Raw genomic sequence first — 24566 nt, 5'->3', positions numbered from 1 at the left:
GGGGGAGGTCCAAGAGTTGTTGAGTTGAAAAAAAAATATTAAAAATAAAATTGAAAAATACCTGGTTTGCAGAATTAAAAAAATTGGTTTGGGGGGGGGGGGGGGGGCAACAGCTGCCCTTTCACCCCATGGTCCCCATGCTCCGAGGCTCCTACAAAAAAATAAGATTTCACCGCCAAATCTTAGTATTTTATTGGTTCAATAAGAGTCTTTATTAACAAAGTAAAACGAATTTCATATTATTCCGTATCATGAGAACACTTCTCCGAAAAATCCATCCGTGCATTCGAATTCTCCTTCCTCAATCATTAGCGTAACAGCTTTTGTGTTCAGACCTTTCGAAGGCGCATGTTGGAAGGTATGCGGTATGCGGGTAGATAGCCATTATTGCCGTATCTTTTCTCATCATCAGTGAGTCACACAGTTCCCAAGCCGGGCGGTCCCACGGTTTCTCTTCCTTGGTTATCATAGTCTGCGACTGTGCCCGGCCCTTCTTCTTCAGTGCGAGATTTAGTTTTTTCTTCAACTTCCTAAATTGTTCCGCAGTGATTGTGATTTCAGTGATTTTGTGAAACCTGTCACTCGCCGAGTTACTCTTCCCCCAGGTCAGCGAAACTTTGTTTATCTTTTTTGCCTCCTCAAACGAGCTTTACGTCAATGCCCAACCCCTCTGTCTCATCGCCTGTATCCCGTTATTATGTGGACTTGGAAAAATAAAAAAAATTCCGCTCACATGCTTTTCTAGATTAGTTTTATAGAATAAAATTTTACTGACGTGGTTGCGTCCACATCTATCACTTTCTCTACCACTGAAAGCCATCCATATTTTCCTGATACCGTCGAGACTTTGAGGTTAGAATAATCTGAGGATTAGTTAATTATTTCAATAATAATTACTGCTCCTCTGTCTTTCGAACGGAACTGTCTCCAGCCCTCAACGGCTAACCATCTCTCTCTCCCTATTATGCTAATCATCGTAACTTCATTACATGAATGTATTCAACGATTTCCCTGCGGCTTACTCCTAATGTTTACCATCTGCGTCAAACGGAGAGAAATAGTTTTATTGCCTTTGGCAAGGAATTTATTGCAAAAGTTTTATCTCTTCATTCCCTGCCTTTATACCATTGCTCATTGATTGAGGAAATCAGATTGTTATACAATGTCAAACAATTGATTTCACTTAAGGTTTGCTCTTCTGTACAAACTTTTGGTGTACATAGCATGGAAGTATTATACACATCATGACTGTATTGGCCCTCTTTTCGGTGCGGAATGACTCGATATTTACCCTTTTCCAACTCTTTAGATTGATGGAAGTCATTAATACCTTACTTCCAACTTATACCTCATCATCTGACTAACATACTTAATAGGTGTGTCGTCAAAGTAGACTTGTCCGATTCCGTTTGGTTCTTCCGTTTCCGAATGCAACCCAACGATCCAATCGACCTCCTGGGATTGTTGCGTGTTTGGTAGAAACATTATGTATGTAAAAAACAAGCCATTCGGTAATTCTAACGGAGTCGAACAACGCCGACCATTTGGAATTGGGTTATTCTGTTTCCAAACAGTCCCAAACAGTTTACTTTGACAACGCAGCTAATGTCACTTGATAGAAGAAACCAACTTAGTGTTTGAAGATGGTCGGTACAACAAACTTGCGAGGTCAGCTTGCTTAGCCAAGTCTCCTCCATGAGGATGGACAACTAATTGTAGATAGATATAGATATACTTTATCCAGGAAAAAATACTATGCTCATGCAATATATCTTTTTCCATTTCCACGCTGAGCCCGGCTTGTGCTATGGAGTAAGTAGGCAGTGAATTGCAGGTTAATATAAGAAATCAATTGAAATTACTCTTTGAATTACAGTATTTTTCAACAGCTTAGCAGTCAGCACACGTATAGCCCGACTGCACATTCTGACTGCGCGCACATGCCTGGACGTAAAGCGTCCTAGAACTTGTGTCAGATAAGTTGACAATGGCTTTCTTCTCTGAGAGTGACTGCGCTGCCTCTGTCCAATTAGCGATAAAAAATTGTCTGAGTGCGACGACAGCGCCATGCTGTCGTGTGTAGGCAGCAAACACCAATACCTTTCTCTGAGGAGCTATGGCTAAAGTCTACTGCAACTGCCATCAATATTTATTTACTGATTTCTCAGTATTCTCCTTTAAAAATAGACTCTGAAATAATTTTAGCAATCATGTCTTTACCGACATGGTCCGTCTATATTGGTACAAATTCGAAGTGAAATATCGGCTGTGAAACTCTCTAAACATGTATCTTGTTTGCAGTGTCATAAAATCTCCTCTCTTCTTATTTTCTTTTTCTTTTTAGAAGGAAAATCGGTCAAACTTACCCCTTCAAATTTTTACCGAATTTTTTTCGCACACAGAAGAAAAATCATGGAAGTTTTAAAAAATTGACGTTGAGTAGGATTGCGTATTTTCAACTTTTCGGCAACAATAATGACGGTTTTGCGGAAGCTCGCGGATATTAAAGAAAGATCAGCTATTTTCAGATCTAGGCATTTGCGCGGGCGCTAACTTAAAAATTGAGATTTCTAGCTGATTCCTGAAGTCATTCTCAGGCATTCATTTAAATCGCGGTTATTCGAGGGCGTCCGCGGGAAACTGCTCGCACGCAGGAAAATAAGCGCGGAAGTTTCTCGCTTTACGCTTTTTCCTGGGTACTTAACTATAGTACCCACTATACTGCCGTGCTAAGGAAGAACGCCGTATGAACATTCGGGGGTTGCCAAATTTCCTTCGATAAAATGTTTATTTTAGAGAAAAGTTGTGAATATTTTTCCTTGAAATTTTCAGGAACTTTAGAACAAAATACGAACAAAATTATCTGAAAATGAAAGGAAAATATTCTTAAGTTTACAAAGAAATTCGTGTTTTATTAAAAGAAATTTGGCAACGCCAGAAGGTTCATACGGCGTTTTTTCCTAGCATGGCAGTTTAGTACCCGTACGAATGACCGTACCGGGAGACTCGGCGTGGAGTGGACTCGGAGTGGAGACTCGGCGAATATCCGCGATTTCGCGGATATTCGCAGAGTTTCCACTGTTAGGCTAGTATATTCGCCTCGAATGTCTTAAAGTCAAACACATCCGCCCAGTGATCGTCTGACCGACCTCTGCTCAAATTTCTTTACGAATTGAATGCATTTTTGTATTCCTTGTACTTAGCGGCCGGAAGAAGACACGATTATTTCTTATCTTTTTTCACTCCGAAACCTGGCATGAGGAGTCGTCGGTCGGGGTGCAAAATCTCCCGATTTTGGGGGAAATTCTTAGGAAAGTGAGGCCGCAAAAATGTTTCCGAATGAATTTCGACCGATCTTTTCCGCTACTCAGGATATCTACGTTTCGCAAAAAATTAAAAAGTGTTTTTTTTTTTTTCGAAAAAAATTCCAAAAGTGAAGTTTAATCACCGGCCATTAAAGCCAAGTGCACTACGTTATTTTTCTTATCTTATCTTGCTAATTACTGACTACAAAGGAGGTCTTATTTCATTTTTAAATGAATTTTTTGTCTACTGTCACTTCTGTCTTTCGGAACACTTTGTCTCCACCGCTTCAATTTATTATCCATTTATGTAATCAACCCAAGTTTTCTCATTGCTCATAGTTATGTAGCAGGTGAATTATGTATATTTACTCTTAAGTCTCTCTCAGCCTGGTGTATTTTTTCTTGTAAAAACTTTTGACAAATAAAAGACTTTTATATGATAAAAAATAAAAGCGATGAGCCAAAAAAAAATTGAAAAATTTGGGAAAGAGGAAATTTTGAGTAAGTGAGGAAGGAAAAAATGCCGAATCGGCCGAATTACACTCTTGGCACCCCTGTCGAAAACCTCCTATCACATTTCACTAATCAAAGTAGGCCTCACTAGAGTCCCTTTATACTGAGAGTCAAGACAATTTGAATCCATTTCTGATTGGTTCCCGTATTTTAGGCCTCCACAGTGTCACAAACGGGAATAAAGATTACATTTTCACCAATTGCAAAGATTATAATCTGGAATGGACCAGGGAATTACGGGTTCGGCAAGGAACAAACGGAATGAGAGGAGGAAGGGAGAAAGGCATTTCAGAATGGGCCGATCAAAGATTACGAAAAACGTTCAATTTCTGTAATCTTTATTCCCGTTTGTGACATCCATGAGCCGAATTGTCTTGACTCTCAGCATAAAGGGACTCTAGGCCTCACTATTGTTTTCTCGATCTTTAAAAATCTCAAAATTGTACGAGTAGTTTACGCAAAAAAAACTGGAATAAATGTTTCCTAGCAATTTTGTGCGTTTTTTTTTTTTTTTTTTTTTTTTTTTTTTTTTTTTTTTTTTTTTTTTTTGAAAGCATGAAGAAAATTCCAAGGAAACTTCAATTGAAACTGTTTGTTTGTTTTCCTTCGTAAAAAGAAAACACAATGTCGCAATCGGAGACACGGATCTCTCGACTTTGGGCAGCGAGATATGGATGATTATACACGGATTGGAATGAGGGATCCCGGTGTTGCCGCCTTGCAAGAGGCGTCACTGTTATCAAACTCGTGGTTTCGACTTAATCGAAAGGTCCTTGAGGGAGCGAGCCGCGCGGCAGGCAACTTCTCGTCCTTTGATTGACTTTTCCAACGTTGATTGAGCATTTCAATTCCAATTTCGTGTCGGCTCACGAAACGAGCCAGCTCCAGTGTTGTCCTCGTTCTGGGCCCAGATCGCCTCTCTTCCTCCCAACTTAACGCGCTTATTCAGACGCAACGTCATCAAATGGATTCTCCCTTATATCAAGGATACATTCTACACCAATAGAAACCTCACCTGGGTGGTTTCACGATAACTGGAATAGTTTTGTCGCCGTAACAGACAACACATTTTTCGGTCCTATTTTGAGTAGTAATGATAACCACTCGAATTTTTTTGCATTAATCTACACAAGGTTACGTGTTATAACGCTTTTCAAAGATTTATCGCTCTACTTTTCAATTTCAATATATAAATGGCCGAAAATGTGCTGTCTGTTACGCTGACTTTTTACCGCGTAACAGACAGCACATTTTCGGAATTTACATAATATTCATTGAGAAGTAGAGAAATAAATCATTAGAAGGCGTTATAAGACGTAACCCTTTAAAGATTAATGCGAAGATATTCGAGTGATTATCATTTCCAGTAAAAATATGACCGAAAAATGTGTTGTCTGTTACGGCGACAAAACTGTTCTGGTTATCGTGAAATCACCCACCAACAGACATATATCCATCTACCTCGGATGAAACCTGGAGAAAACGCATACCTTGCTGTGCGGCCAGGATTTCAAATAAGATTTAATTTTGCTGAAAAGTGAAATTGCATTTTCCATGAAATTTCAACGATTTTTCAGGGGCTGCGTTCCACGACAATTCAAGTGCTGGGGGTCCCAAAAGCGTTTCTCGGTTGCAGTGTCTCCACATCTCCGCCAACGTTTCGTCCATTATAATTAAAGAAAATTCTTGTAATTCGTTGTAACTGCTACTGAATATTCTTCATGATTTTACAGTGCTGAAAACGTAGATTTTTAGGAAATTCACCTAGTAGTTTCCTCTCTCAAGTAAAAATTAGCACTGGAGATTCTGAAACACCGCAACTAAGGAATGCCCTTCTTGCGCCCAACGCCTCAATTATCCGAGAACTCAAAAAGAAATTTCAAATTTTAATTTTTTTTCTTCTTCCTCTTTTAATTAATATAATACTGTTCCTACGCGTTTCATGGTATGCTGCAGAAGTTTTGTAATTTTTCATGAAATTCAACACTATGAAATTTCATGAAATTTTGCATCACTGTTTGCGACGCCGCTCTGGAGTTCCTCGTCGTAATTTATTTTCTAACGAGGGAAGTACTCCGCGTCATTTCTTGAAAACCTCTCTGATTTTTATTTCCGTATGAAGAAAAATCTGTACAATTTTCAAGCGATAGCGTTGGCTTTTTCCTTTGATAAGATAAAACAGGAGCGATATTTTGAAACCCCAACAGAAACTGTTTAAAAAAAAAAAAAAGCTGGGAACTTACGTCGAGCTTAGCGAGCACTTTCATACCTACACCTAGGTATGAAGAAATAAAATTCTCTCGCGCTAATTCTCCCATTTTTAGGTATCTCCTATCTCCTTTTCCTCAATTCATGCATTCTCGTCTGCAGATCCCGCAACTACGCCGTGTCAAGCAAGAACGCCGTATGAGCCATCAGGCGTTGCCAAATTCCCTTCGACAAATCACGAGTTTTCAGGAAAATTTGTGAATATTTCCTCCCCAGTTTTTTAGAGGATTTTGTTCGTGCATGATTTGATCGAAAAATTCTGCAAATTTCAATGATTAATATTCATAACTGTTTGCAGAATGTAATATCTTCTGAAAGTTAATTCGGCGACTTTCGAGTGCTAATACGGCGTTCTTACTTAGGACGGCAGTTTGCGCTAACTATCCGCCGGGTTTTCGGACGAACCATGAAGTCGTAGTGGGAAGGAAGGAACTAAACGGCGCACAGTGGGTCGAGTCGATGGGGGAGGTCGGACAAAATTTGGAAACTTCGAAAGCTTGTAACTCCGATTATACACAACTTTGAGGTTTCAAAAATGGAGCCAGTGGTTTCCTCGTGAAATTATCTTTCAGAAGCACCCCTTACAACTTAATATGTGACGAAACGAAGATGAAAATTTGAAGTTTTAGTCGAAAATTTCATGTGCGACCTCTCTGATTGACTGGATCCACTGTGCGTCGAGACTCGGGGAACGCGTGGCCCGGGGCCAATTTTTTACAGCCCCAATCCTGCCCCTGCCCCTGCCCCGAGTCCCAACTCTGAATTATTCATTCGAATGCTCGACTAAGCGTAAGAGGCAGTGAACCCGATTTTGGTGCAACTCCCATGCGGCTATCATATCGACGGTACTGCATCATTTTCACACGCTAATCAGGAATGCAGGCTCCGCATAATTACTCAATCCCCGTTATCTGATCAGTCACGATCAGTAGCCTGATCATCGAAATCGATAGTGGTAGACAAAGCTGTATTTAAAGGCGATAAAGGTTGAAACGGGTGGTTCTCATGGTCTAAGAGCCCATTTATGCACGCGATTCGTGTCGCCGTGTCGCTGGCGGCAGTTGTCGCCGCGACATTTTTTGGAATCGCGCAATCCATATTTTTGTCGCCGCGGCACCTTTTTTCTGCCGCCGCGACACCGTTTTTCTGGAGCGCAAAAGGTCCAAAACACGTGCTCAAGAAGTTCAATTCCAAGCGGCGGTCGCCGAAACTTGTCGCGCGCATAAATGCGCTCATATGACTCCGTGTAGTTACAAACCGCGGGCGGCAGGAAATCGTCGGGCGGTTTCTAACTACAAGCGACATGATCTAGAAATCGCCGCGGCAGTTTTGTCGCCGCGATTTGCTGTCGCTTGCATAAAGGGCTCCATAGCCTCCCGTGTAGTTTGAAATCGCGCGATTCGTTGTCGCCGGCGACACGGCGACAAAAATATCGCGTGCATAAATGGGCTCTAAGGACGACAATGATGGACTCGGACATGATAGGGACAGATGAAGGCAGATAACACACTAGAATTACTCACATCAATAAATACACGGTTCAAAATACTATTGCATTCAGCGAGACGACTATTGATATTGATAGAAAAATGATTGACAAAGTGATGGACAAAGAAGACAGGGGGAAAATGGAGCGATCGTATTGGCTCTTAAGGTGGTTCGTCGAGCTCAAGTGACGTGGTCGAACTGGCATGCGATGAATCGCATCGATTAGGTCAAAAATCTCGGCAGCTTTTGAATTTTTATCCAAAAAAAAAAAAAGGACGATAGCCCCTGCGTATAAGCCTAAAGAATCATTCTAAACCCTAAAATTGGCAAAATTCAGAGAAATGAAAGCAGAATAGTGTTAGGAAAAAAACCGATTCAGCTATCGGTGGCTGTATCGAATGCGAGGTTTTTTTTCTTAACTCTATTCTGCTTTCATTTTTCTGAATTTTGCCGATTTTTGGGTTTAGGCTGATTCTTTAGGCTCATACGCAGGGGCCATCGTCCTTTTTTTTTTATAAGAATTCAAGAGCTGCCGAGATTTTTTACCTAATCGATGCGATATATCGCATACCAGTTCGACCACGTCACTTGAGCTTGACGAATTACCTGAAGTCCAACTCACACTCTCAACTTTGCATTTAACTCTTGAATGCAACTTGTCGAACGAAAAGCTGGATAGTGTGATACTGACACGAGAAAACGATACTAATACTGATGAAAAATTGAACAAAAACTTGAATGTGACGTCAGTTTCAACTTTGCGTTCAACTTGAACGAGAACGGAGAGTAGTTGAATCAAATTTTTTTGTGTTCAACTTTGCATCCAACTTATCGTTTTCATAGTGTGAATTGGGCGCAAGGAATAGTTGTTACAGACAAAGGGAGAAAATGATAATACTTATGGAGAAAATACTATTTTAGAACTCTGAAATTCAGAACGCGTCAATTGAAACGTTTTTTTACTGTTACCTGAGTATTCTCGTAATATAATTTCGGGCGCTTGAGTTTTTTTATGAGAATGGCTCGATGACCGATTCAAATCGATGATTATCTCGGCCAATGAATACCATACGCCGAGTTGGTTGTAGCGCCTTAATTGACACAACTATTCGTGTTCCACGGATATGCGTGTTGCATGCTCAAAATTGAAGGCACTTTCGCTTTTCTCACTTCCTCAGAGATGCACGGGACTCGTCCGGTGTATATAGCGCTCTAAAGCGTCTAACGCATAAACTGGAGGCTAAACGATCTTTGATTGGTGTGGTCGGGACACATCTCAGATCAGATCTTGAAATTTTCAAGAAATTTCGTGCAGAAATGGCTGAGAAATTGAAGAATTTGTGCCAGCTTGAGAGCCCCAGTTTGAATTTGGGCTCAACGCCTAAGAATAGAGTAATTATATTCAAGATTCAAGATGTTTATTGCATTAAATAGGACACACAGAATGTTGTGATACCATCACAATGGCTTAAGATTAAATCTATAGGAAACCACTTATTATGGTGAAGAGACAGAACAGAGATAAAATGGAAACCTACGGGGAAAGTTTTAACTAAAGCGTTACTTATTTTATAAACGACCTTTAAGGCACCAAATATTGTCATCCATCTATATTTTCCTACTCTTTTCTAAGAAATCCGATTTCTTAAAATATAGGGCCTCTGAGCCGCAATAACGCCATCCAGTCTCGACATTTTCCCAGGATTCATTTGCACTTTTTTCTAATCAACTCCATTTACAAAATATGCATTTTTAACAACATTCTCAGCCTCAATTGTGTTCTTAAAGCTTTTTATTGTTTATCGGAATATGGAAAAAGTTTTTTTTCCAAGATCAGTCCTTCATTAATGCAGTGTATCGTTTTTTTTTCAGGACCCAGAATAGACAGGTAAAACATGGCTAAAAAGCCTGTTTCTCCGGAGGCTCTCCACAAAGTGATCATGGTGGGCAGTGGAGGTGTTGGCAAATCTGCACTAACTCTGCAGTTTATGTATGATGAAGTAAGTTGCTTTAGTCCTTCATCCTTCAGTAGATTACCAGGGGGCTATGCCCCCTGGTTACCACGCGGCCCAACCCCCAGAGGGCGCTTCGCGTTCTCTAGGCCCGCGTCGACAAAAGAACGACCAAAAAAATGAAAATATTTACATACCCGAATCTCATTTATCCACTCTCCCTCTGGCCGGTAGCAAATGGACCAATAAGAATCGAATGAAAAAATCGGCATTTATTTCAAACTTCACGCCAAGACTGAAACGTAACGGAACGGAGCGTTTCGTCGCTTTTGAATAGCCTGTATCACAGGAGCATACCTTCGATTCACTTACCCTATTAACAGACCGATTGAGCACAGGGGAGAATTTCATGAGCGCCGCCGCCCGCGACGCACTATGCTCCAAAACTCAAGAATAGGAAGAAACATGTCGGATACTAACTGAAAGATCACGAAAGTTTCTTAATTGATGTTTTGTGAGCCGCTAATTTCGAATTTGATGTCAAATTCCCTACATCTTAACACCCTGACCTATCAATCGTGTGCACGCTGCGGCGCGGTGTGCTGCCAGCTTGAAACGCGCACTGACGCCTACAAACCTAAAGGGATACTTCAAGCATTGCGCAATGCGTGAAGTAGCCCTTTAGGTTTGTAGGCGCCAGAGCGCGTTTCGCGCCTGCAGCACGCCGCGCCGCGGCTCTCCCGGCGGCGGGCGGGTGGTGAACGATTTTTTGAGGGGAGAGCTCCCTGGCGGAGAAACTCGTGTAACGTGTAATTTTTTTTTTTTTTTTTTAATTTTCGACCTTTAAAATTACATACTGGTCGTATGAAGTATTTAGTGAACTCTCAACGCTAGATAAAGTGTAATAATGAAAGGCGAGTCGTGCGCCATGCGCGCTGTGGACAGCGCAGGGCGGCTCATGAAATTCTCCCCTGTGCTCTGTCGATTAACAGACCAAGATTCAACATTTCCTACTAAATTTCCCGCCATTTTTCATTGGCGGGAATTTCAAATTTTGACCCCCTTTCTAAACTTTCTGGTCTCCTCTAATAAAAAAAACCTGGTCCCTTTTTTCAAATTCTGATTACAGCAGGCTCATGTAGGGACAATCACCTGTCGATAATCGCAAAAATCATGGAAGTCGGCCCAGTAGAACGCTCAAACGAACTATGACAAAAAATAAAAAATTGCATTGTTTAAATGGGAGAATTCGCAACTTTACCATGTAATATAAAAAAACCTGGTTTATATTTTCAAAATCTGAATAAAGCAGGCTCATCTAGAGACAATCTCCTGTTGATAGCAACAAAAATTATGAAAATCGGCCCGGTAGAACGCTGAAACTAAGCGTTGCCAGGTATGCAAATTTAGGAGGTCTTGGAGCTTATAGTATAGACTGTAGGTATTACATCATTTTACAATGGACCACAACTTAACACACAACAAGCACTGCATCATGTTTCTGTATCAAAATTACAAAATTTTATGCAGAATACAATGTTCAAAAAAATTTTCTGATGTTGAAAATAATTTTTAAAGGAGTTTTTATCTGTGATTTACAATTTTTTACAGTACATATCGAAATTCTGAAAACATTCAAAATTATTTTTAAAAAAACTGCACTCTTTATCATGTTGCAAAATGGTTCATACACGTACCTAAACTGTTAAGATCTTTCCTCTCTTTCACATTCAGTTTTATAAGCTCCAACGTTTGTTCTTTTTTCTCAGTTCGTGGAAAATTATGAACCGACAAAGGCAGACTCCTACAGGAAAGAAGTTGTTTTAGACGGTGAAGAAGTTCAAATAGATATTTTAGATACTGCCGGACAAGAAGATTATGCAGCGATTAGGTAAGTTGTTCTATATTTTTTGTTCTAGCTGAAGCAGTACAAGGCTGAACAGGGCATTGAGAAAGAAATGATCTGCATGCTTTTGATGTGTGAAAATTTTGGAGAGAAAATTTGTCACTTAACAACACTTAAATACATTTAATTTAAATAGATAAAAGAATATATTTAATCAACATTAGTAGGTAGAAAAATAGAAGAATATCTTTAATAATATTTAAGTGTTGTGCTAATAAAACAATTTCACATTATTCTCAATTTTCTTTGATTCTTGAAAATAGTTGGATCCTGAAAAATTGACGAAATTTACTTAATATTTCTTTGGGGAAATTGTGAATCCTTGAAAATAATAGGCTTTAAAATTAAATTGCTTGTGGGTTTACAGTCTTTTCATTAATTATTCCAGGCATGGAACAAGGCTAAATTTGCTGTAAAATAAACAAACTGGGCTTTTAATTTGTTGTGCAGAGTCAATCTCCTCAGCTGTCAGCCATCTTTATTCCTTTGACAATTGATTTTTCTTCATTCAAACCAGCTAATAAGCTTTCCCTAAATCATTATTTCCTGAAAAGGAACATATCTCGCTTGCATTGTTTCAGTAATCCTGACACAAGGTGGAGATCATACGATCATAGCGAAGGGGCGTCATGTCTTCGTATTACATAGAGTATTTCCAGTATGAAAGGAAATATCTCGTCTAGAGCTTTCTCAAAATCTCTCAAATCCTAATAATTCTACCAACATTTTATCTCTTCTTGGGAGAACTATTGCACGATTTTTTCTGAAAATCTTAGTGTCCTCCCTTATGAGTGTTAAAAAAAATTACTGGAAATTTCATGCAATGATCAGAATCAGTTCTCCCGTAATAAAAATAAAGTGTTAGCGAAAAATATTGTAACAATGCAATCAAGATAAGTTCCTTCAAGTGTGCTTGCAGGAGATGTATATTGAAATGTATATTGCTATCAGGTAATGTCACGTAATTCTTTTTTTTTTCCAGGGATAATTATTTTCGCAGTGGAGAAGGGTTTCTGTGTGTTTTTTCAATAACTGAAGATGAAAGTTTTCAAGCTATACAAGAATTCAGGTAATTCAAAATTGTTGGCCTAGCTAAGCTCAGCAGTGAAATTTCAATTGATGATCCAAGTGCTCAGAAGTTTTTTTTCTCTTCTCTACTTTATCAGCACTTCAATATTGCGCTTGATAATCTGTGTATTGGCTTATATACAGATACACAGAATAATCGTATCAAAGTCTTCACAATAAAATACAGGGTTCATGCAAGCTTGAAAAGTGCTTGAAAAGTGCTTGATTTTAAAAAAAAAATTCAAGGCCTTGAAAGTGCTTGATTTTTTGGAAAGTGCTTGAAAACGTGCTTGAATTTCTCAGATCCACTTTTCGGAGGTTTTAGTGTAAATAAAAACCTAGAAGTAGAAAATTTAAAGGAGCAGTCCCACATAGCACAGCGTTATGTACATGAGTTTACCGATGAAATGGAGAGCTTATCCAGTATGGTAATAACCAAAGAGTTAAGACAAAGTGTATCAGGTGCTCGCAGTAGATATGCTACCTATTTAGAGGAAGAAAAGAAAATCAAGGCTCTCACAGCTATTAAAAATGAAAAGTCAGAAAAAACAAAATCTCTACAAGAGAGAAAAAGACGCTTATATGAAGATGTAAAGACCTTAGAAAAAGGTGCAGACGACCTGGCAGAACAAGCTGAAAAGAAGCAAGATCTCTCATTAATTGTTAAGTCCAATAGTTTCCGCCAAAGTGCCAAAAGAAAAAAAGAAGAGTTAGCAATCGTTGAAGGAGAAATTTCGAAACTCTCCAAACAGTTGTGAAAAAGAACCATAAGTCTCGGTTAAAATCTATAACTTTTTAAACTGCTTGTAAAAACATTTTTCTTCATACCTACATTTATTTAATTTCACATTAACATTTTTTTCTTTTTACTTCTGGTTTTTTTACCTTATTTTTTTTCAATGATGTGGGTCCATTATCTTCTTGAAAGTGTTTTTTTTTCTTCTTTCGTCCGGTTTTTTAGTGTTCATAAAGACTCTTTTTTCAAATGATGTGCCGTTCCATACTCCAGACATACTCCTTACGTGTAGCTTCAAATTAAGAAATCCCACTTTTAAAATTCAAATATTTTTACAGTAGTGAAAGACTATCAGAAAACATCTTGCTTCAGCTTTATCAAGAATGAATCTTCAATTTTGAGCTTCTTGTCCAAGTACCCTACTATTCTCATGAATTTAATCCATCGGGTAGCATGCAGATTTTCTATTAACTCTTTCATAAGTTGCACCATCTTCAGCCCATCTTATACCTATCGATATCCATCGGATTTAACCCATCGGATAGCATGCAGATTTTCTATTAACTCTTTCATAAGTTGCACCATCTTCAGCCCATCTTATACCTATCGATATCCATCACTTCTTAATGATTAACGTTGTCTCAATGAATATGAAGGTAAGATATTTATTTATTATTATCATTTATTTTTCTTTTTATTTTTAAACCAACGTTTTGAATAAATTGGAATAAAACATTCAGGTGTAAGTATGGATGGGTAGTTGGTCGAAAACTTATGCGGTGAGCCAGGATTTTACTTTTTTTTGCTTAGAATTTAGAGGTATTTACTTACTGGGTTGTCAGTATTGGTACTGATACTTGGGATGGTCTTTCATTTATACATCCGTGTATTTTTTAATTAGAGGAAAATACTCATTTTAGTTGGTTGTTGATATCTGTCTCGCTATTAGGAGTTTTCATGTCAAAGGTCCTGTGGAAAAATTTCTTGAATCTCGCGCAAAACTGCTTCCAAAAGGCTCTTGAAAGTGCTTGAAAAGTGCTTGAAAATTCAGAAAAATGTGCTTGAAAAGTGCTTGAATTTTTAGCACTGAGGCTGCATGAACCCTGAAATACCATAGATTCTTGAAGGGTGCAATCATGAACCATGAATTTAGCTTGATGAATTAGTGATGATGAAGGTCTTTTTTTAAAGTAGCTTAATACATAGTTATTTTTGGTCAGTTTTTAATTTGGCATCATCATTTGGATGGCGTCTTCAGAAAGGATACCCGATAACATCTTCTGTTGTCAGATTTAATTGTACAATTTATTTTGTTAAAGTGGACGATCATACAGATTCTGTTGCAAGCAAATCTCTAGGAACTTACTTTGTGCCTAGAGGAAATCCTCTGAATTTTCCAAACTAATCAGTACAACCTTTTCTCTTGTGAAAAACTAATTCGACCAATGAAATTTGGCAACACTTGTCATCATTTGGTTCCATCTCGAGAAACACTGCCCTATTTCAACTTCATATCTGAGTTAGATAATCTGACTTCTGAGTCAATGTTCTAATCTGTTGAGTGTGAATGGGAATGGATTTCCTAGCAGCATTTTGAAAAGGCATTGTGTAATAATGTGCCTTCTGTCATACATTTTTCATCAGCTTATTCTAAAAGGTCACTTTTCTGAAATGCATTTTTTTCTATGAATTTCAAGAACCTTGGCAGTTTTTAACAAATATTTTTTATGTTATGTTTCAGGGAACAAATTTTAAGAGTAAAAAATGATGAAAACATTCCTTTTCTCTTGGTGGGAAACAAGGGTGACCTTCAGGACAGAAGAAAGGTATCATATGCGGAAGCACAAGGACGTGCCCAGCAATGGGGTGTACCTTATGTTGAAACCTCAGCAAAAACAAGAGAAAATGTAGACAAAGTAAGTACTTCTGTCTAATTATATTATGGCCAAAATCTAATCAAAAGGAATCTTCTTATTATGATTTAGATTCTATTGGAGTGAGAGATTAAATGAGGGGCTTGGAGGACAAAGCGCATAAGTGCAGTTTTTGCTGTTTTGAGAAATACGTGCTTGAAGTTTCAAAATTACATAGATTTTCATGGCGGAAAGGAAGATCACTTTTTGATGCTTAAAAATTGGAATTGGGGAGTGAATTTTTCACGGAATATGCATTAAGATTAGTTTTATTTGAAATCATTACTACGTCAATTTTTTCAAAAATTGCATTTATGCGCCTTGTCCTCCAAGCCCCTCAAATATAGTGAAAGCTCGCCAAGTCTAGTCATCTAACCAAGAGGATTTTGACCTGAGTGAGATTTCGTCATTGCCAATTTGCTGCATAACATGGAATAAGCGCACATTTTTTAGCTTAACGGGAACTTGACATCAATGAGCTCCAAAATCAAGTGTGGTCTATTGCAATAAATAGGTGGCTAGCAATTAGTTTTTTAGGTGTTTCTTTTTCAAATTTGTTTAATTTTTTCAAGTTTTCAAAAATAAGTTTTGAACTCCCAAATTTAAAAATACCTTGAATTAAAAATCTAGCTTTCATGTAATTTTAGCAGCAGACTTCATCTTTAGCACAATTTTAAATTGGAACTTGGTCTTGCCAAAGAGTTGAGTTGAGTGTTGCAATTAAAGGTTCTTGAATGCAGGAGGCACAAGAACACTTTTGCGATTTTGAAAAAATTGAAATTTTCCATCACCCATTTTTTTTTAAGTAAATATTTATTGGATATTTTCTAAAAATTTGTCAGCTGTTCTGGAAATTTTGCCTCAACTTCATTGGTCCTTTGCTCAGAGTAAAAAGTCTAGTAAAGCAATGTTTTACACATTTAACCCTGAGAGGTTGTGCATAAATTACATACTGCTCGGGGGGGGGGGGGGGGGGTCGAGGAGAGCATCTCGTCATTTTGTTTTTATGTATTAAAGGGTAGGAATGTATGACATGAAAGCGTTACCGAGGGGAGGGGGAGGTGTGTCAAAAAATGCCTAAAAAGTGCATTATGTAATTTACGAAAGGCCCTCATAGAGGTGTCTAAGAAGAGAAAAAAATCTTGAGTGATGCAAAATTTCGTCTTAGGACGTTTCGAGATTTTATTGTAGATCCGTTCAACCTTTTTTCCCCTAATATTGGGCTCTTAGCGTGTTATATGCGTGTCATTGCATGTGTTTTTATTTTACAAACAAAGGAAAAAATAGGGGAAAGGGACCTCTGAGCGCCATTGTATGATAGTCCTTTTGGTAGAGAAAGGTCCCTAAAAAATGCACAGAATATGGTATAACAACGAAGTGTGTTCATATTCTCGCGATACAAATCTGGCAACCGATCAAGCTAGGTTTGAATAACAAAGTCCTATTTCTATTTTCTTCACTTGTTGTTGCCTAAACAATGGGTGAGATGCGCTGGTCACAGAATCAAGTTTTGATGCTTAATTCTTGTGGATCTGGTAAAAATGATAAGATCTTTCCAAACAGGAACTTTCTGTGTTGAATATTAACTGATATACTGCACTTTGAAAAATTCTGTTCATGACGTCATCCACCATGGTAATGACACCCTTGATTTCTTCCACCTTAATTTCATCAGTCAGGAAGACACACATTTGCACTAGTTACTCAATGTGAAAGTTGGATGAAAGCAAGGTGAAAGAAACCAAGGGTGGTACTAATGCGATGGATGATGTCATGAACCGAATTTTTCCGAGCGCGATATCTCGGTTAAAATTGAACGAAGATAGTTCCTGTTTGGACAGATCTTATTATTTTTAGCTGATCCAAAAGAATCAAGCAATAAAACACAATTCTGTGACTAGCACAACTGACCCTTTGACTCCCAAGACTTTTTCAGTCTCTGATCCCATGAGGCCAACCTCGTTCCACAGGGACTAGGGTTATGTGGGCTGCAATTTGGTAGAGTCCCTACAATTTGACTCTACAATTTGGTAGTTTCCATACTGCTGCTAGCACTCTCTGTCCACTTGTTGTGTAAACTATGCTTTATTACAATGTTCTACAGAGTGCTCTACTGTCGTTCCATCTCTATCTCAATGTTTCTTGCTATTTCTCTGAGTGTGTCAACTTACCGCTTTCTTAATGCGTCTATATGGCTCTAATTTACAGGCTAGCATGGCAGTCAATGTGTTAGCTGTGTGTTATAATTGTATCGACCATCAGATTCTTTAAATTTACTCTGAACCGTTCTTTTTTCAGGTGTTCTTCGATCTGACAAGAGAAATCAGGTCACGGAAAATGGAAGATACCAAAACAAGTAATGGGGGTGGCAAAGATAAAAGCAAGAGGAAGAAACTAAAGTGCATTATACTATAGACTCGTGTATATTTTATATAAACCTATTTTAATCATTAATAATGCATTATAATGATACGAACAAAACAGACTGCCACTCTAAAGCATGCTCTGAATTTATTTATGTATTTATTTTTTTTGTATTATTTATTTCATTTTGTTTAGAGAAAAACTTTTTGTAAAGTTAAATTAATTTGTTTAAAAGAAATGTGTAAGCAAGGAAAAACTCTCCATGATTTAAATCAACTTTCTATGTCAATCATCTAACTGATTAATGGATAACGTATGAACGGATAAACAGACAATGTTTATTATCTGGAGACTGGTGCCCACCTTTTCCTCTGTCTTGTAGAATTTCTGTCGCTTCATCCACATTATTATAAACCATATTGTAGGAAACCGTGTGGGCATTCTTATTACGTATGACAATGGCTGGCAATCTTATTTTCCTGTCATTATATTTATTGTAAATGAGCTCTTGAAAATTGAATTTTCGTCATAATCTATTTAAACAGGTATATTTTGTTTTAATTTACATATTCTTCAAATCATGAATCCTTTTACATTAATTTTTGAAGATTTTTCCTGCATTTTCTTGCTTTTTTCCTTGCTTTTTTTCTGTATTACAGAATATAAAACTGAAGTTTTGAGGTAGAATTCATCCAGCACTCTTGTTCGGAACACTTCAAGTTCAGTTTTATTCTTAAACTCCATGCTGGCATAAATATGTAGTATTATATTTTTCTTCTCTGTTAACAATATTAAATGTAAGATAACTGCATCATTAAAAAATCATGTACCATCAGGTAGCCAACTGAGGACCATTACCAGTCTAAGGATGTTGTTTCTTCAGGAAAGAAGGAAAACAGCAAAACATACGGTAAAGATGTCTGTTTTTCAAAGCTAGTGTAATGTGAGCTTTGAAATTTGAACTTTCTTTACAAATTACAATTTGATGCAAATATAATTGGCATGATATGATCTCCAATCTTGCTCTCAGGCACTCTTTAGTACGCTTTGTATCTTACTGCTATCCTACAGGTAGCCTATCACAGTAAGATTTCTTTTTTCTTCTTGTTTATTATCTTTGTATTAAAAAATAAATCCGTGCTTTCTGTGTACAAATTATAAAAGTTATCGTAAAGTCACCAAAAACTATTCCTTCCAAAATTCATTTCACTTCGATAATACTACAAATGTTTTTTTTTTGAGGGAGCCCCTCTTTTTTATCACTGTGAAGTCTTCAGAACCAAAATAACATGTTAATGGCTTATCTTATTCTATTGAACTGGAAGTATTTTGACGCCGTATTTTATTTTATTGTACTTTTGTACTGCTTCAAAATTTCCAGCACCCCTCTTACCTTCTTTTGTACTTTTTCCACCAATTTAGCAATTGTTTTTATATACTTACTTCCCTAATACCATTCCTATTATTAATTGTAAATAACAGGCCACTTTATTGATCCACCGTAATCATGAGTCTTTTTCAAAGTCAGCAGGCTGCAAAATTGAAATTGATAGACAAAAAAGAAAAATTAAGCGATCCTCTTGTCGGAAGCGGGTGGTTGCAATAGAGGAAGATGATAAGTAAAAGACTAATTAACACCAACCTGTGAGGATTCCTATAGCTAGTCCATAATTTTCCCTCCTAGTCTCTGACAACATTTACAACCACCCGTTTCATCACTAAGATCGCTCCTTTTTCCCGTCATCTTCTTTAACTTTCGCTTTGTCTATCAATTTCAATAATCAGCCCCCAGAAGAAAAAAAATGTTTCTCAATGAAGGCATTCAAAACTTTCATGATCAGTCTTAACTAAGATTAATATTACAATGTCAATTTGTATAACACCTGCTGTGTCTCAAGTGCTGTGCCTGAAATATTGAGAAGGGTTATCGTTGATTTTGACAAATTCTTCACTTGGTATTTTCACTAAACTGCTGCTGAGCCAGGCTTTTGAAACTTTGAACAAATCATGGGTTATGGCTTAGTAATCTTTTCACTAGCATCCAAGACTCATGAGTGATCAGTAAATTAGTCTCAAATATCATTATCTCAAAAAGTTATATTAGTTGAGTTGTGTTGTATGTTCAATTGTGAAGGACTTGACAGTTCCGCACACTCCTTGTCGCAGATGGTTCGATCATATAATCGTTGTTTGGATCCCGACTTCTACTTCGCCAATTTTTTTCCCTGCAACTTTGGAAAATTATTTTCATACAGCCCCTTACTGGTCATGGACTGTTCATTTTTGTATCAACTTCATGGTGATCCTTCGATAAAACCTATACTGCATCCTGTTATTATCTCTAATATTGCATCAGCCAAAGTATGCTCACTTGTCTGTTATGCAAATTTGTGATATTCAAGGCTTTAATTCGGTGACTTTCATTTTGAAACAATCATGTAATATTTCTTTTTGTGATAGTGATTCCAACGTCGGTTCATTACTTGCCTAAAACTTATTCAGGCACTTGTGCCAAAGTACATCTTGTACCTTGATCTATCTAGTTAATAAACTCTTTAGTACATCAGTGTGAACTTGGAGGGAAAATGATGGACAGAATTTGAGTAGTGGTTAAAACTACCCCTACAAATGACCAATGCGACATCCCGCCAAGAGGACATTACTGAGAAACATCATTCAAAGTCTCGTTTCACAGACACTTGTACAAAAAAGTTTCTCTTAACCGGGTTTTCTATGCACAAATGCACCCCAAGTCGCACTGATGTTCAGTCGAATACCAGATTAAACTAAGGAGAACTATTTCTACTTATAATTAAGGAACGCTTAGACTATTGAAACATCCTTTTACTATTTTAACTTGTATTTCTCTCCCTTTTTTTTCAATTCTAATGTGATCTAATTTCGTCAGAATCTTATTTCTACCCAAATTAAATATAAATATTTTAATGAAATTCGAATATTTCTCTCCGATAGAAAAATCCTCATCAACAAAAAGTTCAAGGACCTTCATTCTCTTTACTTAATTCCCTTTTTCCTCAGCATCCATTTCATTGAAGGAGATATTCCTTCTTTCTAGCAGTTTTTAGAACTCTTCAAATATGCTTGCATTTAATTAGGTGTGTCCCACTTGCAGCGCTGGTTAAAACTTAAATGGAGAATTTGCATGCAAATTTCGTATTGCTTCATCTGAAAGTGCTCTAAAAGCTGATTTCACAGTATTTTTTATAATTTTTTCTGATAAGGGAAATGATATAAAAATAGACTTAAAAGTGAGAAAATGCACTGCCTAGTGACGTCATCTGGCGGCATTTCCCATTTAAACACATGTTTTTTCGCAGATTAGATCATTTTGTCATATCTTCTCCTATAATTGTTTAATTCATGAACCAAAGGTATCCTCGTAGCCAGTTCACTCAGTAGTTTCCACTTAAACACGAAATTCATCAAATTTCAGACTCCTGCAAATTCTCTATCGCATCCCTTAATCAAAGTGCTTTTCTCCCTCATCTTTCCTTATTCTCTTACGTATCCCTTTTTCCAGTTTTTGTCATATATTGTGTTCTCTCTGTCTCTTATTCATGTTATTGAACCTGTATATTTGCGTCAATCCTCTATCAAATACAATTGAACTTCATTTTGAAATTAGGAACTACAATTTCTGGCTCATTCGTAAAAACATTTATGTGCTTAGGGAAACTAATGATACAAAAGCTGTTTCTAAACTGAGCTAGAAATTCTAGTTTCTACTTGCAAAATGTCGTCCAGTTATAGGCTCGATGCTATATCAGCAGTGAAACAGCAGGAACGTGTATCTGCTTCATTGTAGACTTTCTTTTACTTAATTTTTTAAATGGAAATAAGTCATTTCTCAGAAACTTCTCTGATTTTTTGTCTTCACACGAAGAATAATCTTTAAAAATTTCAATCGACAGCGTTGGTTTGTTCTCCTTCAAGAAAGTAAAATGGGAGCAGAGATTTTAAAACATGGGAAACTAGACACGTGCTCCTGCAGTTTCACTGTCAACATGGTGTATGTTTAGTGGAAGCACGTATTAGCAACTACCATTCTAGGGTCCTAAGCAAAGCAAAAAGTCTGAATCCTATTGAGGCTAATGCTGAATACCTTTGGGCTATGTCCTTTTCTTTCCATCATTTTTGTGCAGAATTCTCCTAACACTTTAAATACCAGTGCACTTATTTCCCACTACTTCATGTTTGTAATTTCAAGTGCCATGCGAGGACTAGAAGTTTCTCTGCCCACAAAGGGTATGAGATAGTAAAACCAATCTTATCAGTGACCTGAGTATCAAAATACCGTTTAATTGTTTTTATTTTGCATTGATTTCCAAAATAAATAGTACGCATTTCCCCTGTACATATAATGTATGTTTTGCATGATCACAAGTGAGAATCTGCTTCCCTCTTGAGTTAGGATATATTTCTACATCAAATTCCTCGTCACTCAGAATTTGCTATGTACATGAGCCTTGTTATTTGCATCCCGATCTTTCTCAACGGTTTCAAAAATCGAGGTATCTTGAAGCGAAGTCTATTTTGCTTCAAATGCCTCAATAGGTCAGTTGCACTGGTCACAGAATCGTGTTTTGATGCTTGATTCTCGTAGATCAGTTAAAAGTAAAAAGAACTGTCCGAACAGCAACTCTCTACATTCAGCATCAACTGAGATATTGCGCTTTGAAAAATTCGTTTTATAACGTCATCCACCGCGGCAGTGACACCCTTGGTTTCCTCCACCTTGCTTTCATCTGAGTTTACGTTTAGGAACCAGAGCAAATGTGTTTCCCTGACTGATGAAAGCAAGGTGGAAGAAATCAAGGGTGTCACTAATGCAGTGGATGACAGCATAAACCGAATTTTCCAAAGGGCGATATCTCGGTTAATATTCAACTTAGAAAGTTGCTGTTTCCACAGATCTTATTACTTCTAGCCAATCTGTAAGAATCAAGCTTCAAAACACAATTCTGTGACCAGCAAAACCGACCCATTATGCGTGTGGAGAAATAATCACAACTATTTATCTCCACCAGGATACATGGATTCAGCATTTTAGTGAAAAATGAGGCAAACCTGTGTCAGTATTCCACTTTCTCCTTGTTCCATCCAAGTATTTCCGATACTACTTGTAGAATACTACTTGGAGAATACTCCTTCTTTTGCTTCTTGATTTCATGTAAATGAAACACCAGAGAAAAATGCAAAAAATGGAATTCCCAGAGAAGGCGAACTGAAGCTTTTTTCCCCCAGTTTCTGTGTTAGTTGCAGATTATAGTGGTCCCCGTATCAATATTGACTTTTTCTGGGTTTTTTTTTCCCTTTAAATTTGCTGATTAGCTCTCTGTCTACCTACTTTATAAAAATGCACACAATTGATTGTTTTAATGCTGTTTTGATTTCTGCATTTATTGTCTCAATGTATCGTTCAGGTCTGAGTCAGGGATTTGTAAGTACAATCCAAAATCATGTTCTTAATTCTAAGTTAGTTTGGGTCCTCAGGGAGGAAATTATCCCTTTATCTCTTCCCAGGAGTAAATAACAAAAAACTTAATTTATAAGGATACCCTGTTCCCCTGTACACAATATGTTTCATCTGTTTCGTAATTTTCATTAATTATTTGCAGGGTCAGGTGTATTTTCAAAGATATAAAAAATTGCAATTTCTGTATGCCGATTGTATTATTAATGATTCTGAAGTTCTGAAAAAAGAAAAAATGTGCGTTCGAACCATTATCCTGAGACAGAGCAACAGAATGGATATGTTTTCCTCTGTGCTCACACGTCAAATTTCAAAGATCAGATTTCTTCATTGATTTTTATGCAGGTTTTGAATCCTGGAAAGTCAATTATTGTATTTTTTTAGCTATGAAGTTACTGAAGCTTTGCACAGTTTAAGACTAGCTTATTGACAGAGCACAAACTTTTTTTGCTTTTACCTTAAAAACTACAAGAATGAAGGTTTTAAGAGAAACCAAAGTATAAAATCTCATTTTTTGCAGCAATTTCAGGGCTTGCTTTTCCATTCACTTAAATTGGAAGAACTATTTTGTATCCATGTATAAAGTTCAAGTTGTAAACTTTTCTCCATAATGAATGAAGAGAAAAGTACAGTACAATAGTCAGGGTAGGTATAATATTTGTTCTGCCAACAACCACATGTATAAAGAAGATATTAATATCAATTTTCAAACAGACGAATCCTGCAGGTTCAAGAGACTTCATTTCTCAATCATTTGACCTTAATGTGGCGTGAATAATCTGACTTATCTACTTGATACCATTGTATACTTTCAGTTTATCTTTATTTTTTCTTAGTTTTGTCATAGTAAGGATGCCGGCTATGTTACGTACTTTTATTATTATCTTCATAATTCATTGTTATGCAGATTTCAACATTCTTGCCGGTTCTCGACGAGAAATTATTTTTCCCCGTCAATGATGTGTGTTTTCTTTTTATTTGATGATCTGATCAGCGAGAAATCAAAGAAAGATCAATACCTAAATCCGCAGAATTGTCTCCTCCACTTGAATTGTATTCTTTTCAATAGAAATTGTAGACCATGTGTACCTAAATAAGGAGGTGTTCTGTTGGATACAGAGCTTTTAGAATTTTTGTATTTCTTTATTCTCTTTTACAGTAAAATTCTGTTGAAAAAACGAAGAATTAGGCTCCTTATTTCTCTCAAAACGACTACATCTTTACCTTGTTGCTGTCAATTTTATAAATACATATTTTGAAAATTTTGTGAAAATGGTGTAGTAAGTACATAACACAACTTCTTATGCTATTATCATCACCTGTCCTATCTTCACAAGTTAAATAACAAGTGCTGTTGGAGAATTTTCCTGTAAATAATTATTTAGTTTTGTAGAATCTGAGACAGGAAGTTATGAGACATGCATTCTCGATTTAAAAGTACAGGATGATTCATGGTTAAGTGGAAAATGGATTTCAAGTAGCTAATTAACTGCACAAGGTACAAGATTAGGTTCTGGTGAAATCACTATTATTTTACTTTTAATAAGTTTTGACACTAG

The 24566-nt window shown here is 37.1% G+C and overlaps 1 protein-coding gene across 1 annotated transcript; it reads left to right on the top strand.

Annotated features, from left to right (window-relative positions):
- The first annotated feature begins 400 nt into the window (after nt 1-400).
- Rala (Ras-like protein A) lies at nt 401-24192 on the top strand. Its single transcript, XM_019049244.2, has 6 exons — nt 401-605; nt 9447-9574; nt 11296-11417; nt 12415-12501; nt 14978-15152; nt 17448-24192. Exons 2-6 carry the CDS (start codon nt 9470-9472, stop codon nt 17562-17564), a joined length of 606 nt encoding a protein of 201 aa, XP_018904789.1. The 5' UTR covers nt 401-605; nt 9447-9469; the 3' UTR covers nt 17565-24192.
- The last annotated feature ends 374 nt before the right edge of the window (nt 24193-24566 follow it).

This window comes from Bemisia tabaci, chromosome 5 (assembly GCF_918797505.1).
Source record: "Bemisia tabaci chromosome 5, PGI_BMITA_v3".
Taxonomy (NCBI): domain Eukaryota; kingdom Metazoa; phylum Arthropoda; class Insecta; order Hemiptera; family Aleyrodidae; genus Bemisia; species Bemisia tabaci.
The sequence above is the reverse complement of the archived record's forward strand: the minus strand, read 5'-3'. Positions and strand labels throughout refer to the sequence as shown.